This window comes from Salvia splendens, chromosome 5, assembly GCF_004379255.2.
Source record: "Salvia splendens isolate huo1 chromosome 5, SspV2, whole genome shotgun sequence".
In the NCBI taxonomy this organism is placed as follows: Eukaryota; Viridiplantae; Streptophyta; class Magnoliopsida; order Lamiales; family Lamiaceae; genus Salvia; species Salvia splendens.
In genome coordinates this window covers 8,476,191-8,494,294 of record NC_056036.1, presented here as the reverse complement: position 1 = coordinate 8,494,294, position 18,104 = coordinate 8,476,191, and the positions used below count along the sequence as shown (strand labels likewise).

At 43.3% G+C, this 18,104-nt stretch overlaps 1 protein-coding gene across 1 annotated transcript; it reads right to left on the bottom strand.

Moving 5' to 3' along the window:
- Positions 1–15,330: 15,330 nt before the first annotated feature.
- Positions 15,331–17,570, bottom strand: LOC121802960 (probable WRKY transcription factor 14). Its single transcript, XM_042202655.1, has 3 exons — positions 17,024–17,570; positions 16,386–16,526; positions 15,331–15,933 (listed from the first exon to the last, which is right to left on the bottom strand). The coding sequence occupies exons 1-3, from the start codon at positions 17,461–17,463 to the stop codon at positions 15,471–15,473; spliced, it is 1,044 nt and encodes a 347-aa protein (XP_042058589.1). The 5' UTR covers positions 17,464–17,570; the 3' UTR covers positions 15,331–15,470.
- Positions 17,571–18,104: the final 534 nt, after the last annotated feature.

Sequence of the window (18,104 nt, the reverse complement as noted above, 5' to 3'; positions counted from 1 at the left end):
TGAAAACCATGTTCCCCACTTTCCACGTACACAGCCACCTGTCCACACCTTTCCCACCTCCTAGTCAGTAGAGTACCACCTAAATTCCAGTCTAGATAAGTCTCAACCCCAAGCGTGGTAGCTAACCAAACCTTTCCAGAATATCACCGCAATCACTCCAACCGTCACCATCTCTGTGGGATTCGACCCCTACCTTCACTATACTACCCAGTAGAAGAGGGTTGAGGCATTATTGATACCAGGTTTTAGGCTTAGCAGGGGATTGTTTCATCCTGATCAGTAGGATACATCCTTGTTTGAACGACACCTACGCAAACCTGCTCTTTCAAATGGCGCCGTTGCCGGGGATGAATGGCATTATTAGCTGTTATTGAGAATGATATTTTGGCGTATATACTGTTCATAATTTTTCTCTTTTCTTTTCGTTTCAGTTTATGAGCAGCAGCTCGGCTCCTGACCAGTGGAGGCCGAAGATACTTCAGCGAGGATCTATACTCGTAACCACTCGATCCGGCTTGTCGACGGCTTTGTCTGACTTAGGTTCGAGTAGTGACGAGGAGCAATACACCATAGAAGGACCAATACCGGAAGAGATACCAAGGATAGAGGGAAACCCGAGAAGGATGGCCGCTCAAGGAGAAGAAGATCCTGAGATCGGGACGCACATACCGAAGAAGAACCACCTCAAGCCATAGTTGTGACCCCAGGGCAAACTGCCTGTGATGTGAAGTCTCATGTGATCGCAATTCTGCCTACATACTGCGGGAAGAGTTACGAAGGGCCTTACAAGTTCCATCATGAGTTTTGTAAGATTTGTAGGGCGCAGAGGAGGCCAGCAGGGGCGACCGAGGATGATTACAGATTGAAGGCTTTTCCGTTCGTTTTGAAAGGGGAGGCAAACACCTGGTTCATGCGCCTGCCCCCTGACTCCATTGAGAGTTGGGCCGATTTCAAGTCAGTATTCCTAGGCGAGTTTTTCCCGTCATCCAAGACAAGTGCGCTGAAGAGGGAAATAACTAGTGTGAAGCAAGGGTACGATGAACCCTTGAGCGATTATTGGGCGAGGTATATGGGCCTTTTAGATGCATGTCCCAATCATCGCATGGCAGACATTGAGATACATCATACCTTCTATGAGGGGATGAACATAACAACCAAGGAACTGGCCAATTCGTCGTCGGGAGGAAGCTTCACGCAGCTACGGGTCAGTGAAGCAAAGAGGGTCCTAAGGAAGCTACTGAGTGCGAAGAAGGAGTATGACCATTTAAGGGATGGATACAACCGAGAAAGGGTTGCAAGTGCCTCGTCTACTGATCAGGAGCAGAAGCTTGAACAGAAGATGGATTTGAATATGGATGAGCTGAAGAAGTCACTCCTGAGTGCAATCGAGAAGAATACACCGCCGACTTCCCTAGTTGGGAACTACAAGGGTGCAGAACAGGGAAACCAAGGACCGAGCTATGATCAGCTAAACGACTTGGTCAGTATGGAGCAAGTCAATGCTGCCGGGTACTACAATTCTAGTGGGCACTGGATCCAAGGGAGACAACGGGACGCACCATGGAGGGATCACCCAAATTTTCGATGGGGAGATGGGAACCAAAATCAAAACCAAGGTCAAGGTCAGAACCAATATAACCCCCACTCGAACCAAAACCCCAACTGTGGGCTAGCAAACCCGGACCACCAGTTCAACTGGTCAGGAAGGAACCAACAATCCCAAAGTCAACACCCACCAAACAAGAACCAAAACCCTGTTTATGTACCACCCCACCAGAGAAACTTCCAAAATTACCAAAATCAACCGAATCAAGCACCCCAACACCATCAGAACCAAAATCAGTTAAAAAACCAAAATCAGAATCAATATCACCAAGACTAGTATAACCCTCCAGGCCAGTATAACCAATACCCACCTAACCAGAACCAGCAAAACTTCCAAAATTTCCAGCCCAACCAAAGTTCCCAGTATAACCAGCACCAAGGCCCAAATCAGTCACAATACCCTAACAAGTCAAGGAGGTCCATGGAGGACATGATGGGAGAATTGCTCGCGTCGCAGCAAGGTATCAAGGGCGAGTTGCAATCCCACAACGAAGAAGTGCAGGGGATGCAAAATGCCCAGAAGGAACATAAAGTGAACATGGATATGATGAATAGGCAGTTGGCCCAACTGGCCAGTTCGATAGGTGAAATAAGAGGAAATGCAGGGAAACTCCCGTCTACAGTCCAAATACCCGAAAAGGCGAATGTGAGTAAGGTTACATTGAGGTCAGGAACTACTTATGATGGACCTCGACCGAAACAACCAAGTGGAGAGCCGAGTGGAACGAAGATAGGGGTGACACCATCTCAGTGGAAGGGCTTAAGAGATCCATGCCTCGGATGCAGGACCCATTTTTCGTGGGGGAGACGCCATGTGGAGGAGGTGAACCCGAGAACGTACTGGTCAGGAAGGAACCCCATCAAGAGGTAGAATCCAGAACGGAGGCTCAGACCCAGAATTTGCCCAAGGAGGATTCCAAGAAGGTTGCTGAGGGACTGGTAGAGGAGAAAAATGGGAAGAAACCATTCCCTTTCCGCTTTGTTACAAAAAGAAAGAAGGAGAACCCGGTGGACTACTTGTCGATTTTTGGGAAATTGGATGTCACCATACCATTCCTCCAAGCCGTGAAGCTACCCCCACTTGGGAAATTCATTAAGGAATTCATAGCCGGGAAAGTCCAGGAGGATGAGAAGATTATGGTAGAAGGGATCGCGTCTGCAATTGTGTAGGAGAAGCTACCGCCCAAGAGGGCCGATCCAGGTATGTTCACTTTGCCTATAACTATAGGAGATGTGAAAGTCGAGCATGCAATGTTGATCTTGGAGCTTCTATTAATGTCATGCCTTTGTCAATCTATAACCGATTGAAGGGAGTTAGATTGTCGAGTACTAGGGTGTTGATCCAACTGGCTGATAGGTCATGCATAAGTCCTGAGGGTGTTTTAGAAAATGTGTTAGTCAGAGTGCATGATTTTACCTACCCTGCTGACTTTTATGTGATCAAAATGAGTGAGTCCGAGGCTAGGGAATCTAGTGGCATATTGTTAGGAAGGCCATTTTTTAGGACGGACAAGACAATAGTAGACATGGCTGAGGGAATAATTTGCATTGATTTTCATGGGGAGAAGTTTACTTTTGATATCAATGAGGCCATGAAGAAGCCTATTGATTCTGAAAATGTATGATATGTTGATGTGATTGACCCCTTAGTCCAAGATTTTCTTGAGACCGAACTATTGCAGGAGAAACTCCAAGCTTTGGATGTGTATGAGCAAGCTGACGTAGAAGCCGCTGTATGGTGTGATCTGATCAGTAGCCAAGGGTTGACCGATGAAGTGATAGAGGGAGCAATTAAAGACTTCTGCCAGAAATCGGAATTTATTGGAGCCGCATGGGCCAAGCTATCAGTCAGTATAGATGAACCCCCAGGGGGAGAATTAGGAAAAGAAGGAGAAGATGAAAAAAACCCTCTACCCGAAGACACACTTCCACCCCAAGTTAAGCTGAATAAATTGCCATCGAATTTGAAGTATGCCTTCCTCGGAGAGGAGAACTAATATCCAGTGATCATCAGCAGCAGCCTTACAAAGGAACAAGAGGCGAGGCTACTGACTGTGCTGAGCAAGAACAAGAAGGCAATTGGATGGAGCCTTACAGATTTAGTGGGAATAAGCCCCGACGTCTGCATGCACCACATTAGGCTGGAAGAGGGAGCAAAGGCACATCGAGATGACCAAAGAAAGGTAAACCCCAACATGCGAGAAGAAATATTGAAGGAGATCTTGAAATTGTTGTCGCTAGGGATTATCTATTCAGTGCCGGACAGCGAATGGGTCAGCCCGATCCACATGGTCCCAAAGAAGTCGGGAATCCAAGTCATTCAAAATGAGAGGAATGAGCTGATCCCAACGAGGCTAGTCACGGGTTGGCGAATGTGCATCGATTACCAAAAGCTGAACAATGCAACGAGGAAGGACCATTTCCCTTTGCCTTTCATCGACCAAATGTTGGAGAGATTGGCTGGGAAGAAATACTTTTGCTTTCTAGATGGGTACAGCGGATACTTCCAAATTTACGTGGATCTTGAAGACCAGGATAAGACCACTTTCACTTGCCCATTCGGAACCTATGCATACAGGCGCATGCCTTTTGGCCTATGTAACGCTCCAGGTACGTTTCAATGATGTATGATGAGCATATTCTCCGATTTGATTGAGGACTGCATAGAGATATTCATGGATGACTTCACGGTCTACGGAGACTCTTTCGACTCTTGCCTTCATCATTTGGACATAGTTCTAGAAAGGTGTCAAACAAAAAGTCTGGTTTTGAATTTTGAGAAGTGTCATTTTATGGTCACTGAGGGGATTGTTCTAGGACACGTGGTTTCAGAGAGAGGAATCCAGGTGGATCAAGCCAAGGTGGATGTTATATCCAAATTACCGTTCCCTACTGATCATAAGAGGATAAGGGGTTTTCTATGGCACGCCGGGTTTTATCGAAGATTCATCAAGGATTTCTCCAAGATTGCCCAACCCCTTACCCGACTTCTTTGGCATGAAGTGGAGTTCGTCTTTGATGAGCAATGGAAGGCCGCTTTCAACCTTCTCAAGGAAAAGCTGATATCCGCACCTATCATACGGGCTCCTGACTAGGACTACCCTTTCGAAGTGATGTGCGACGCCAGCGACTATGCAGTGGAGCCGTACTGGGTCAGAAGATCGATGGGAAGAGGTACGTAATTTTTTATGCATCTAAGACACTAAATCAAGCCCAGCGGAATTACGATACCACTGAAAAAGAGATGCTGGCAGTGGTGTATTCTTTCGAAAAGTTCCGGCCATATTTGTTGGGATCCAAGGTCATCGTTTATACTGACCATGCAGCGATTAAGTATCTGATTGCCAAGAAGGAATCCAAACCCTGCTTGATCCGATCGGTCCTCTTGTTACAAGAATTTGATTGGGCGGTGGAAGATAAGAGAGGAGTCGAGAACAAGGTGGCGGACCATTTGAGTAGAATAGTGCAAGATGGAAACAGCGAAGAGGTGCACGACAAGTTTCCAGAAGAGCATTTGTGTGAGGTAATTTTTGAGGTCAGGAAGATTGACTAGGAAGGAGTGATGAAGCTTACTGGCCAGTATGATACAGGAAAAGGAAAGGAGAAGGTAGGGCAAGAACCATGGTATGCAGACTTCCAGCCAACTACCTGGTGACTGGAGAACTTCCTGAAGTGCCGAGTATTACCAAGGCCCTAAGAATGAAGATCAAGAGTGAAGCAAAATACTACTTGTGGGACGACCCATATCTGTGGAGAGTGGGATCCGATCAAGTGATAAGGAGGTGCGTTCCTGACTGGGAGCAAAGGGACGTTCTGATCCATTGCCACTCGTTAGCATGTGGAGGACATTTCGGATCCAAGAAGACGGCAAGGAAGATTCTGGATAGCGGCTTTTATTGGCCAACGCTCAACAAGGATGCGTACGAGTTCTGCAGAACTTGTGAGCGCTGTCAACTGATCGGTGGGGTATCAGCGAAAGATGAGATGCCCCAAGTTCCGGTAATTGTATGTGAATTGTTCGACATTTGGGGAATGGACTTCATGGGTCCGTTTCCTTCGTCCTATGGCAATTTGTATATCCTGGTTGTAGTGGATTACGTCTCCAAATAGGTAGAAGCCAAGGCCACAAGCACGTGTGAAGCAAAGGAGGTGGCCAAGTTCCTCAAAAGTAACATTTTCAGTCGATTCAGAGTTCCGAGGGCGATCATATCGGATCAAGGTACACACTTCTGTAATCGCACAATTAAATCCTTAATGAAAAAATATGGTGTGCAACACAGACTATCAAGCCCCTACCATCCACAAGCAAACGGTCAAGCGGAGATTTCTAACCGCGGGATAAAGAAGATTTTGGAGAAGACTGTCAATCCTTCTAGGAAGGACTGGAGTGTAAGGTTAGAAGATGCTTTATGGGCATATCGGACAGCCTACAAGACCCCCATAGGGATGTCCCCGTACCGGATTGTTTTTGGAAAGATGGCCACTTACCGGTGGGAATTGAACACCGGGCATACTGGGCAGTACAACAAGTGAATATGGATGCTACAGCCTGTGAAGAGGAAAGGAAGCTGCAGTTGCATCAGCTTGAGGAACTTAGATTGGAGTCGTTTGACTCAGCCATGTGGTACAAGGAGCGAACCAAACTATGGCACGACATGAATCTGAGGACCAAGGATCTCCATGTTGAGCAGAAAGTACTACTCTTCCAGTCGAGACTGAAGCTCATGCCTGGGAAACTCAAATCGAAATGGACAGGGCCTTATGTCATCACCCCACTCCGTTCCAATGGAGCAGTAGAAATTTCAGGGAGTCTTCCTAACTCTGAACCTTTTATTGTGAATGGGCATAGGCTAAAAGTGTTTAGGGACAACAGTGACGTGGCTGTGGTGGATGAGATTCCACTGCGACCACACACTCAGGGTTCATACTGACCGGTAGGATAGGGAATGGAATTCCACTGAGCTAGCTCTTTTCAGCGTAACTTGCATATGCTGGCTAAGTAGAATTCCAATTCTCCTAAAGAAGATGTAAATATGGTACATATTTGGTAGTTAATTAATTTGAACCTTTGCATGCTAGTTAGTTTTAAGAAAAACCAAAAATATTTTTCGGACCTCAAATATTAATTGGGAGTACGTACTGACCATCAAAATACCATTTTGGTTAAACTCCTATTTTATTTAAGTGTCCTTTTTACTTTATTTCTAATCTAGGAAATATAGGGGGAAATCATTAAGGGACGAATTTGAATTTGTGGACTTTCTGCAGCTTTTGCAGGGTGACAGCGGCTGGAAGGGGCGCGTGAGCAGAGAGAGTGGACACGCCGACCAATCAGGAGTCAGTATTCTCAACCGCCTCTCCCTCGAAACGACGCGGTTTGGATTCGCCTATAATCGGTTGCAAACCCACAACTGCCCTATTCCAACCCATAACCAGCCGTCTCCCCCATTTTCACTTCACAATTTCACTCTGCAATTTTTCTCACTGCAAAATTTCCACCATCACCCCACAAACTCCAACCCCCACTTCATACCCAGAATTTCACAGATCTAAGCCATGGGAAGGAAAGCATTCGCAACAAAAATCAAACCCGCTTCAAACCGCAGGGAAGAAAAACCAGAATCACCACCGCCGCGGGAAGAACGGCCGCCGAGCCCACAACCGCAACCGCAACCGCAACCATCGGAGCCGGCTCCTCAAGCTCCAACAATGGTCTCCTTGGAAGCAATGGCGGCGTTTCTTCGACAGCAGGACCCCAATAGGGATTGGTCAGCGGCGCTGGCCGGTTTGGGTCAAATCGGGGGACAAGAGAGAGTAATGGGAGAAAATCCTTCGGAACCGATTGTGCCATCTACAGCAACACTCCCCACCCCCATTGCGACTTCCTCCGGAATTCCACCAGAAAGAGAAGCTCCATCGACTACCCCACCACCTACGTCCTCGGAACCCTCAGAAACTCCACAACACAGTGATTCAATGAAGATTGACCCCATTTCAGCTCATTACGATTCCGACTCGGAAGAACGTGAAGTGAGGAAAGGTCAGGAATAGGGGAGCCTACAGGGAGCAGTTGAGTCAGAGAAAACACTGACGGCGGGAGTCGTTCTCCGAAAAGTGGCGAGGGAGGAGATAGATCTGAACGAATCAGCCAAGAAGCAGGGCCTAATGACCGATGAGGAATTTCTGGCTATTTTAGATGATGTCAATCGAATGGAAGATGACACTGCCGTGGTGGCTGAGGGGCTAGACCTCGCATCACGAGCAATAGGAGAAAGTGAAGAAGCCGAAGAAGGAAACCGCTCGGAAAGCCAAGCTAGGGAAGAAGAGATTATGCCGGAATCACCCCAGCCAGAAGCAGAGAGGGGTGATACATCTATTGAAGCATAGGAAACGAAAGCAAAAGAAACAAAAGCAAGACCAGAAGTACCCAACCCAGTGGCACCTCCGGTGACAAAACCGAAGGCCGTCAAGAGGAAGTTGGTGTTGAAGGGCGAACCTAAAGCTAGACAGCCAAAGCCGCAAAGGGTATCTCAACGACGCTTAGGGAAGTGGGCAGCTAGTAAGGCGAAGCCGAACACAGAGGCAAATCCCGTGGAGATCTTGAGTGAAGAAGAGAGGACCACTCCCACAAAACCTGGGGAGAAGTCTGTACCTGTTACTGACCTAGAGGATACTGCAATGGAAACCGGAGCGGTCTCTCCAACACTGAGTGGCCAAGGTGAAGAGGCTGACGGGATGGCTGAGGGTCTAGACCTCGCATCCAGGTCAGTAGGCCACAAGGAGACCAGCCCTACTGCCCAGGATCCACTTTCGACACAAGCTGAGAAGGAACCCGAAGAAGAGAAAGACAAGGATGACGGAGAGGAAGTTAGATACCGTGAAGAGAGAAAACGAAAGGGGAAGGCCCCTATGAAGAAGAAGCCCAGCAACAAGAAGCCCCTTGGCCTAGCGGTAAAGGGTGCTGGATACCGCGTCCATTCTGGAGGTCTCGAGTTCGAACCCTAGGTGGCGTAATTTGTCTTTCCTCCTTGTTATAGGAGTTGATTTGTAATTTCCTCCTTCATATATATGATATAAATATATGAAGTTAATTTAAAAAAAAAAAAAAACAAGAAACCACGTATAGTGAACACTGGCATAGTCATTACTGAGTCAGTTCAGCGAGTCCAGGAACACCGAAGGGAACAAAGTGATAGCGAATACGCTGCCAGCGAGGAATCAGCCTCCGACAGCGATATCTCTTTGGAGGATGAGGAGTACGCCGAACAACAGCTTCTGGATGATCATCAGGAGTTAGTCCACCCACCAGTAGAGAGATTAAGGTACCGGAGGTGGATAGTGGACTTCACTAACGAGATAGCGGAGGAGATGAAGCTTTTCGATTCGAAGGAGCTACAAAAAGTTTTCGATAGCAAGGATGAAGGGAGTAGCAAGTGAAGAGCGGAAAGGTACTTCATATTCCTTCTTTAGATGAGTTGGGTGCCCGCGAGCAGTTTCTCTCTTATTTGCAAGCGTTAGGATTCGAATGGTTGTAGGAGAATGGAGATCCGAGTGTCCCGGTTAGATTAGCGAAGGAGTTTTTCACGACCTTTAGGTTTAAGGTCACCACTGATCTAGATGAAGAATGTATCAGTTTTAGACTGTTTGGCGGAGAGATACGGATGAATCTGATTGAGTGGACCGTGCGTCTAGGGATGTGCAGTTTGGAGGAGGCCATAGGGCCTGAGTGGAGAAGTAGGGAGCGGGGAATTCCCCGCAGACATGTGGAATTTGAGCCCCAGGCAGCAGGGGAGGAGTTAACTCACCCAGCCTCTGGAGAATTTGCATCCACTCTCTCTCGCTCAATCCATTTCAATAACCCAATCCTACTCCTGGTTCAACTTTTCTTGGATTTCAACCTTTTAGGACAGTCAAATTCTGTAGTACGGACATCAATGACGGAGTTTTACTTCATGTGGTGTGCTAAGAAGGGCAGGAAGTTGCACCTAGGGTTCTGGACAGCGTACTAGTGCCACCTCATCGCTACCCACCCCGCACGGAATCTTTCCCTTTGCCACTTCCTGGGAGTTTTTGTGAGGAACAATATAACCGTCTCGGAGGGAGAAGACTTATCCCCCTTGACGATGGTGGACGCCCTAGGTTTGTTTGATACCCCCTTGTTCGTCCGAACGAACGCGGTATACATGAGGCAAGGCGTGCCACACTTCTATGCGATGGGATAGGAGGCTTTACCCACTGCTCGGGTAGCGGCAGCTCAGGGAGCACCGGCACACGATCAGAGGCAAGAAAGAATGGAAAAGTCTGTGGATGAAATAGCAGAGGAAAACAAACAGATGAGATCAGAAATGACCCGGTTAGCGTCAGTAATGGAAGGGATCTTGAAGGAGTCTGCAGGACAGAGGAGGCAGAATCAGAGGCAAGAGGCTTTGGAGACGATAGTAACCAAGCTAGGAGAGGAAAACCACCGGATGATAGCAGAAATGACCAGGATGGCGTCCGTGATAGACGAGATACTGATGGTGTTAGCACAAGGAAAACAAGAGGAAGATGTTGGACCAAGTGGCCATGGTGGACGGAATGATGAACAGCAGATACCTGAGACAGAAGAAGGTGAGGCCGAGGTGCCGGCGAATGCCGAGGAGCCGGCGGAGTTTGATGAGGACCAGACCGGAACTGATAGGGAACAACCACCTGCACCACCTGCGCCGCGAAGGAGCAGGCGACACCGATAGACCACCCCTTACTGACCAGTTAGTTTTCTTTTTTTTATGTTTCTATTTTTTTTAGTTTTTCGTATTTCTGTTTGTGTTTTGATGGTTGTTTAGGTAGTGTAATTTGTGTTTTTTTTGGCGCATGTTTTCTGTGTTTTCTTGTTTGTTGTTTTTCGAAAGCATGTTGGCTCACACTTAGCCCATTGCATGGTCTAAGTGTGAGGAGTTATGTATATAGTTGTTTTGTTTTTGTTGTTTCTGTTGATTTGTAACTCCTCCCACTTAGTCTATTGTATAGTCTAAGTGTGAGAAGTTTTTAGTATAAATATGTTTTGTTGTGTTTTGGTATGTCTGTGTGTCGGCCATACTGGTCATTACCTTTTTCCACTTCACAGCCTCATCTGGGGCAGACACGTGTGAAGTGGGAGGGGGATTGCACTGGCCAGTATGACATGTGTATATGTGAAGTCTGTGTTTGTGCTTGTGTTAGTGTTTTGTTAGGTCTAGTTTTTTTTATTATTATTGTTGTGTTGATTGGGTTTAAAACTCAACTGTCTTGAGCTGACGGTGAGGGGAATTGAGGGAGATAAGACATGCTTGAAAACAGAAACCACCCCCCTTAGTACCTCCTAGTCAGGATAGATGATGTGAGTATGAAAGAAAAGCCCACACTTAGAGCCAAACACAACAGCCCTCTTAAAATGTGAGTTATAAGCTTTAAGTGGAACCACTTTCCACATATATTAAAAAGAAGAGAGTGGCTGCCACAAATTTCATAGGGCGAAGTAACCACAGGTAACAAACACTGAAGGCAGTAGGAAAACCCCACCCGAAAAAAAAAACCACCTTTAGAACCCATTTTCCAAACCTTCTTACCCAGATATACACCCCAAGCTACTGGGACTGTGTGTGCAAGGCATAAGACGAGTAAAATTCACTGGCCAGAAAGGTGTACAAGAAGCAGAATCAAACTGGGCAAGAGTGATTGAAGGCTCAAGGAAGAAAATCGACCAGGGAGTCATCCCAGGCCCCAAAAAAATATATATAAAAGAGAAGGAATAAGGGTGGCGAAGCCACAAATAAAGGAAAAAAAAAAGAGAAAAGATGAAGGAAAATGGTCAGAAAAACTTGGTCACACAAAAAAAATGAAGAAGGCATAAGGGTGGCGAAGCCACAAGAAGCTACTGACCAGTTGGAGATCAAAACCAGAAGCGCCAGCCAAGAAAAGCAACTAACCAGAGGCCCAAGTGCACACAGTTCCCCCACCTCAATAAAGTAGAAATTTTGAACCTAGAGCCTTAGGAACATCCACCTAAAACATTACAAACCAATAGCCCCGTTTCAAACCTTTAAGCCCTTCAGTAGCTGCACGTGAGATCTAAGTCCGAAGCAATCGTGGTTGAGCATATTGAGAAAATGCAGTCCTAACATTCCTGGTCAGGTATGAGTGACTGATTGAACCTAGTGTTTGGCCGAGAGGTGTAGGCAATCTTGACGAGCGGATATACTGACTGGGAAGAAAGGGGGGGCGGCGGAAGTTCAAGGCTGTCTAAGGCCGGATTGCACCTGATCCCGAGGGGAGGGATGGTTGAAAATATAGCCCAATTACTGTGTTAATGTGTCTAAGTGTTTTAGTTTTCTTTTATGTGTTTGTCTTTGTTATGTGTTTTTCTTTGCGCCATAGTTAGAGTCTAGGGTAGGATAGAGTCGGTCATGGGATTAACCAGGCTAGAATTCGACTTACTTCTTTTTGTTTGTTCTTCACGCTTGAGGACAAGCATGTGGTAAGTGTGAGCAGTTTGATAAGTCGTATTCTAGGCCTTGGTTACTGGTCAGTATGATGTGCATAATTTATTATATCTGCAAAACAGTTGCTCAAAGTGTGCAGGTTGAGTGTTCTAGCCAGTAGGCAAAGCTTTAGATACTTCAGGTGAAAAAGGCGTCAAAACGATTACGTACTGACCAGTATACATGCAAAAATGGCTCGACATGGAGAAGAACGATAGCTGGGACTGATCAACCACAATTAAGGGCAAAGAAGTCATCTCGCCACAAGGTTTTACCCTAAAATCAAGGGTAAGCCTCCCTATAAAAGGAAGCCACTTGGAGAGAGAGGGGGACGGATAACTTTCATCATCATCACTCTTAGGTAGAATTCTCTTGGTAGTTCAGTCCTTCAGCCCAGTCCAGAGTCTCGTTCCTTGCCACAGCCATGGTCACTTGAAGATCATCAGTTCGCCGGAGTTCCATTCTCTCGTTCCAGCCAGTTTATTCCGTAGCCGTAGCAGTTCCATCGCGCGGAGTGGCAAAACAGTCTTTATTCGCTTTCTTAGTTAACCTTTACTTGTTTTCTATCGTTGGATATGCTGCATTTTCAGTACTTATCATCCTTTGAAGTGTTTTGTTGAGATCCAAACGTTTTATGCAATGAAGTTGTTTTTATGCATCTCTTTCTGTTCAATTCTGCTTCATTCTGCCTAGGTAGCTTAGATCTAGTTGTTTCAGTAATTTCTAAGTGTTGGAAGCATGATTTCATTTGGAGTTTTTCGATCTGTGATTTGTTAATTCAGTGTCTGTTTAGATTTATTTTCCAGAAGTGTCTTAGTGTGAAATCCGAGTTTACGTTATTCTGCCACCTTGCATGTTGACCAGTAAGCATAATTGCAGTTTCAGTGTTCAATCTTTTGATTCGAAGTTTTAATTGTAGATCTGAGCTGTGAAGTTTGTTAATCTGTGTTTCTCGTCCACGAAATCAGAGATTGTTGATCTGAGTTTATTCATGTCGAAGAAGATAACATCCACATCCAAGTTTGAGACCACTTCTACTTTTTAGTTACTTTTGATTTTGTCCTTTACTTTTTTCTACCTTTTCAGCTGGTACCCTACAGATCTGTCAGCCTAGTCACCTAACTACTTTTTTTCCTCTGATATTTTGTTTAACCTTTTATAGTAAACTAGCACTTTCCATATACTTCCTGAAAATCATGTTCCCCACTTTCCACGTACACAGCCGCCTGTCCACACCTTTTCCACCTCCTAGTCAGTAGAGTACCACCTTAAATTCCAGTCTAGATAAGTCTCAACCCCAAGCGTGGTAGCTAACCAAACCTTTCCAGAATATCACCGCAATCACTCCAACCGTCACCATCTCTGTGGGATTCGACCCCTACCTTCACTATACTACCTAGTAGAAGAGGGTTGAGGAATTATTGATACCAGGTTTTAGGCTTAGCAGGGGATTGTTTCATCCTGATCAGTAGGATACATCCTTGTTTGAACGACACCTACACAAACGTGCTCTTTCACTTACCCTATTATCTTTTTAAATATTAATTTATTTATTATTTTGTGATTTCTACTATTAAATGTCTCATTTCACTTTTATTTCCAATGCCCGCCATTATATGTTATATATGCAATTTTGGGATGTCTACCATTAATTGTTTACTCCCTCCGTCCATGAAATATTGTCCAAATTTGACTCGGCACGGGTTTTAAGAAATATAAAGAAAACTAAGTTGAAAAGTTAGTGGAATGAGGGTCCCACATTTATATATTAGTTTTGTTAAGGAATGTGAGTGTAAAGAGTTAGTGAAAAGTGTAGTCTATTTACCAAAAATAATAAAAAAGCAAAGTGGACAACTTTTCACGGACGGATCAAAATAGCAAAAATGGATAATATTTCACGGACGGATCGGAGGGAGTATTTCACATTTACTATATTATTGAAAATGGACTTCACATTTCACTGACTCATTGTATGGAGTAGAATTTATTTAAGAACAAATATATAAAAATCGATTCACATTCTTTTCTACCACTTTTTTTGATGCTACTATCTTAAAACTTACGTTAAATCAAAATGTGATATACTACAATCTCATACGGCACTATTTTTGATAAAAGAAACTCACGTTCTTCTAACTTATAAAATTACTATGTATTACATAAAATTATGACTCATATTCTTCTAATTTTTTCCTCTTTTTAGTTGGTAAGAAAATGGATAGTACAAGTCTTGCGGAGGCAAGCAAAGCAGGGGCAGATCTATTCATACCTTAGGAGGGACATTTGCCCCACCTCATATTTTCTCATCTATATAAATATTGCCTATCATATAATTTATTTCTTTTAAATTTTCTTTATAGATAAATTTGTCTCATCCCTACAAATTTCTGGCTCCGGCTCAGAAGCAAAGACCATCCTTTTAAATCACATCGCAACAATTAATATCACCTCAATAACAATAAAAAGTCACGTACAGTAATTTATAAATTGAAGTTAAAAAAAAGTAATGCAAATCATAAAAAATGAAGACTGATTTATTGCAGTGGGAGTCCCCATCTCACATCAAGTCACTTCTATGAGCTTTCCATTCGTGTCTGAAAAAGGTACTTGTCTCAACTATTCCAACCATCTGTTCCTCACCTTTCTGTCCCATCCACCAATATTCCGAGAAATAAAACATTAACTAATCTTCTTCTCCTCTCTAACCCAAAACTAATACCATCTGCTCAATAAAATAAATATGAAACATTTGATTTTCGAGAGGAGATTTTATGCGGTGTTGTTTTGTAAATCGATGAAAAGAGAATAAAGTATAAGAAAAAAGAAATAATAGAGATAGTGACATTTTATTTCTAATGAGATATAGGAAGTATTATAAAAGCCAATTCATTTATAGAGGAAGTATTATAAAAGCCAATTCATTTATTGAGTTCCTAATGCAAAAAATGCTCGTAACTTATGTTTCCTTTTCCTAAACATTCAGCTTTGCATATAATTTGACAATAGAACAATGATTCAATTCGACATATTGTTATATTAATTATACCGGACCTACGTGGATATGTTCTAGGTTAAATCCTACGATATGACTCATTTTTCATCCCAAATTATGTCACTCTATAAATCAAATGTTTACTGAGAATTTCTGGAAAGAAATCATAAATTGAGAACATTTTTCAGGAAAATAATGAAATTGAGGATACAAAATAATATTAATCCAAATAAATATAAAAAAAAGCCAGAGGAGATTTTTGTTGTTGAAATTAATTATAAAAAATGAATAGAAAGATAAATAGTTTCTCATGCATGGCCAAACCTCATAAAACACCCCTAAACTATTGTACAAAGATAATTGAAGGAACCATTTCAAGATTTCGGGCTCGAGTCCTCCGCTGTTGTTGTTGTCCAATCATAGAAACTAAATGGATCCAAATCACTATGATTATTATTAGTATGATCTGCTGGTGGAAACCCTTGTCCGAATAAGCTCAAGGGATCATCTCCAATTTCCCCCAAATCAGCAAAAAAGCTATCTTGCTCTTGAGTTGGCTTGTAGGTGTCCGGTTCGAACTGGGGTTCGAAGCGATGATCGGCCTCTTCTTTGCAGTTGGTTTGGATCGGTGAGGCGGTTTCCTTGCGATCGGCCTCTTCTTTGACGCCCTTGGCTGGCTGAGAACGGGTGGATCCGGCGAGGGCGTTGCGCTGTGTTGGCCACGGGTGGTTGTGCTCGGAGGTGTATGTGATCACAAGCATGTTCGGATCGGTTCTGCTCCGTTCGACTTGCTTTCTCGCCGAACAACCCTTGGAGCTACTACATCTGTAGTAGCCTCTGTAGATATTATAAAAAGTTAGAATTTCGGATTTAAACACAATCAAACATGTGTATCACACAATCGGATATTAGGTGAGCTACTAACATTCTCATTTAATACTAGATAAAAAAAATCAATTAAGAGATTTTGTAATATTTTGTATAGTTAATCCTTCATTATCATTATAATATTGTACGTTCTAGTATTAATTTTGATATTCACTACAAGAAAATTATGTACCATTATCATTCCTATGCAACATTGCATATATATACACACATAGATATGATTGGAATACATGTGTCAAGAAACACATGCAAATTCTATGAATTTCCACAAATAAAAAAGGACTATATAGTTCTTAGAGACATGAAAAATGATGCAACTGAATATCCGAGTTTCAGATGACATATGTTTATGGATGATATGCAATAGAAAAATCCGATTGTAAAAAACAAGGAAAGATTACCTAGGATAAGGTGAACCCTTGATGGGCTTCTGTCCATACTTCCGCCATGCCCAAAGATCCGATGGCACAACTTCTCCGGTAGCTCTGCTGTTTGCAGGTGCTGGTGCCGGAATACAAACTACTTTCTTCGCCTGACTTTTCCTAAATTATATACCATCAAATTCAGCCCCTTTTTAAGACATAAAGTGAACTCAACTTATAATATACCACTATCATGTCTGGATTTGTAGAACTGTTGCAATAACAAATTTCAGTGTTTTTTTCAGAACTAATTGATCAGTTGCAGTTTCTGCGCTGCCTTTTTCTTTCCATGTAAGAAAGCATAAGAAAAGGCCAAAAATGATGGAGAATATGATTTCAAGAAACAGTCATTTGTGCAAATAACAGTAGCATGGGGTTTTCAATTCATTATCTTAATTAAACACCTATTTATGGGGGAAAAGATCAAATTTTTAAGGGTTTTCTGTTAATTATCTTAACAAATGAAACAACTAAACTACAGTACATAATAAAAAAACCCTATTTAGGGCATGTGATTCCCCTAAAATCCTCACACCTAATTAATGAAAGATGCAAAATTTCAATATCTCAATTATTATTGATAATAATGATTTCAATAATTAAAAAAAAAGTCGCACCTTCTTTTGGTGCCCGTATTTGGCGGAGACGAGATCTGCAAGGCAGAGCTACTGCCCGAAATCAAACCCCCATTATTAGACACTAAAATAGGAGGATTCTTGTCTTGATTTTCACATGGCTTCGCATTAGGAGATATCTGCAGCATCCTCGAGAAAATATTCGAGGGTCTCTTCACCCCATCGCAACTGATCACCCCTCCGATGCTCGAATTGTACAAGTGCTCGGAAATTGGAGGGGTTATGGTTTGATTGAGAGGATCTTTGATGTAGGTGAATGGATCGCCGAAATATTCGGGAGAGTAGTTGATCGAATTTCTTGAAAATTGCCACTCCGGGGTGGCCCCCGCCTCTTGTGACCGTGTTTCTGGGGCGGCGGCTCGGACTATGTCGGATAAATCGCCTTCGTAGTTGTCCATCATCTTGATGAAGTTGCTACACATGCTTTGGAGATATGCCACCTACTTTCTCATGCACCTCTCTCTTTCTCTCTCGGAAGATAGGTAGAATGGTTTTGTTTTAGACAGAGAGGGAGAGAGGAAGACGCTGACTTTGGATATAAAACAAGGATGGAATTCATGAAGATTATTAGTATTATTGTATTAGCAACTTAATGACTTGGTCTAACCCTTATCATTTCTTTTTTTTAATTGATGAATGAACTTAATTTTAAAGGTTATAGACTTAAACCCGAGACTCTTTGGCGGCATTAAGTATACAAATGATAATGATGGTATTGTATGTGTGCCACACACTTTGGGGATCAAGTAATTGATAGATTGATAAAATTGGTGAAAAATTATTCAATGCCAAAATTTACCGTGTAGAAAATCAAAAGGTTTGGGATTATGAGGTAGTTGATGGAGTACGCACATGTTGTTCATTCAATGTATCATATATAGTCTACTTTTCTTCTTTCTTGTTATCAGGGGCGGACGCAGAAAAAATTGACTGTAAGGGCTGAACTTTACTGTATATTTTTTCATGGTCAAACATAATATATATATATAGGGGAGCGTTATTCTCCTTTTCACATCTTAGATCCTTTTTCCTTCTTAATATTGCGCGTTAGATCTAAGGCATC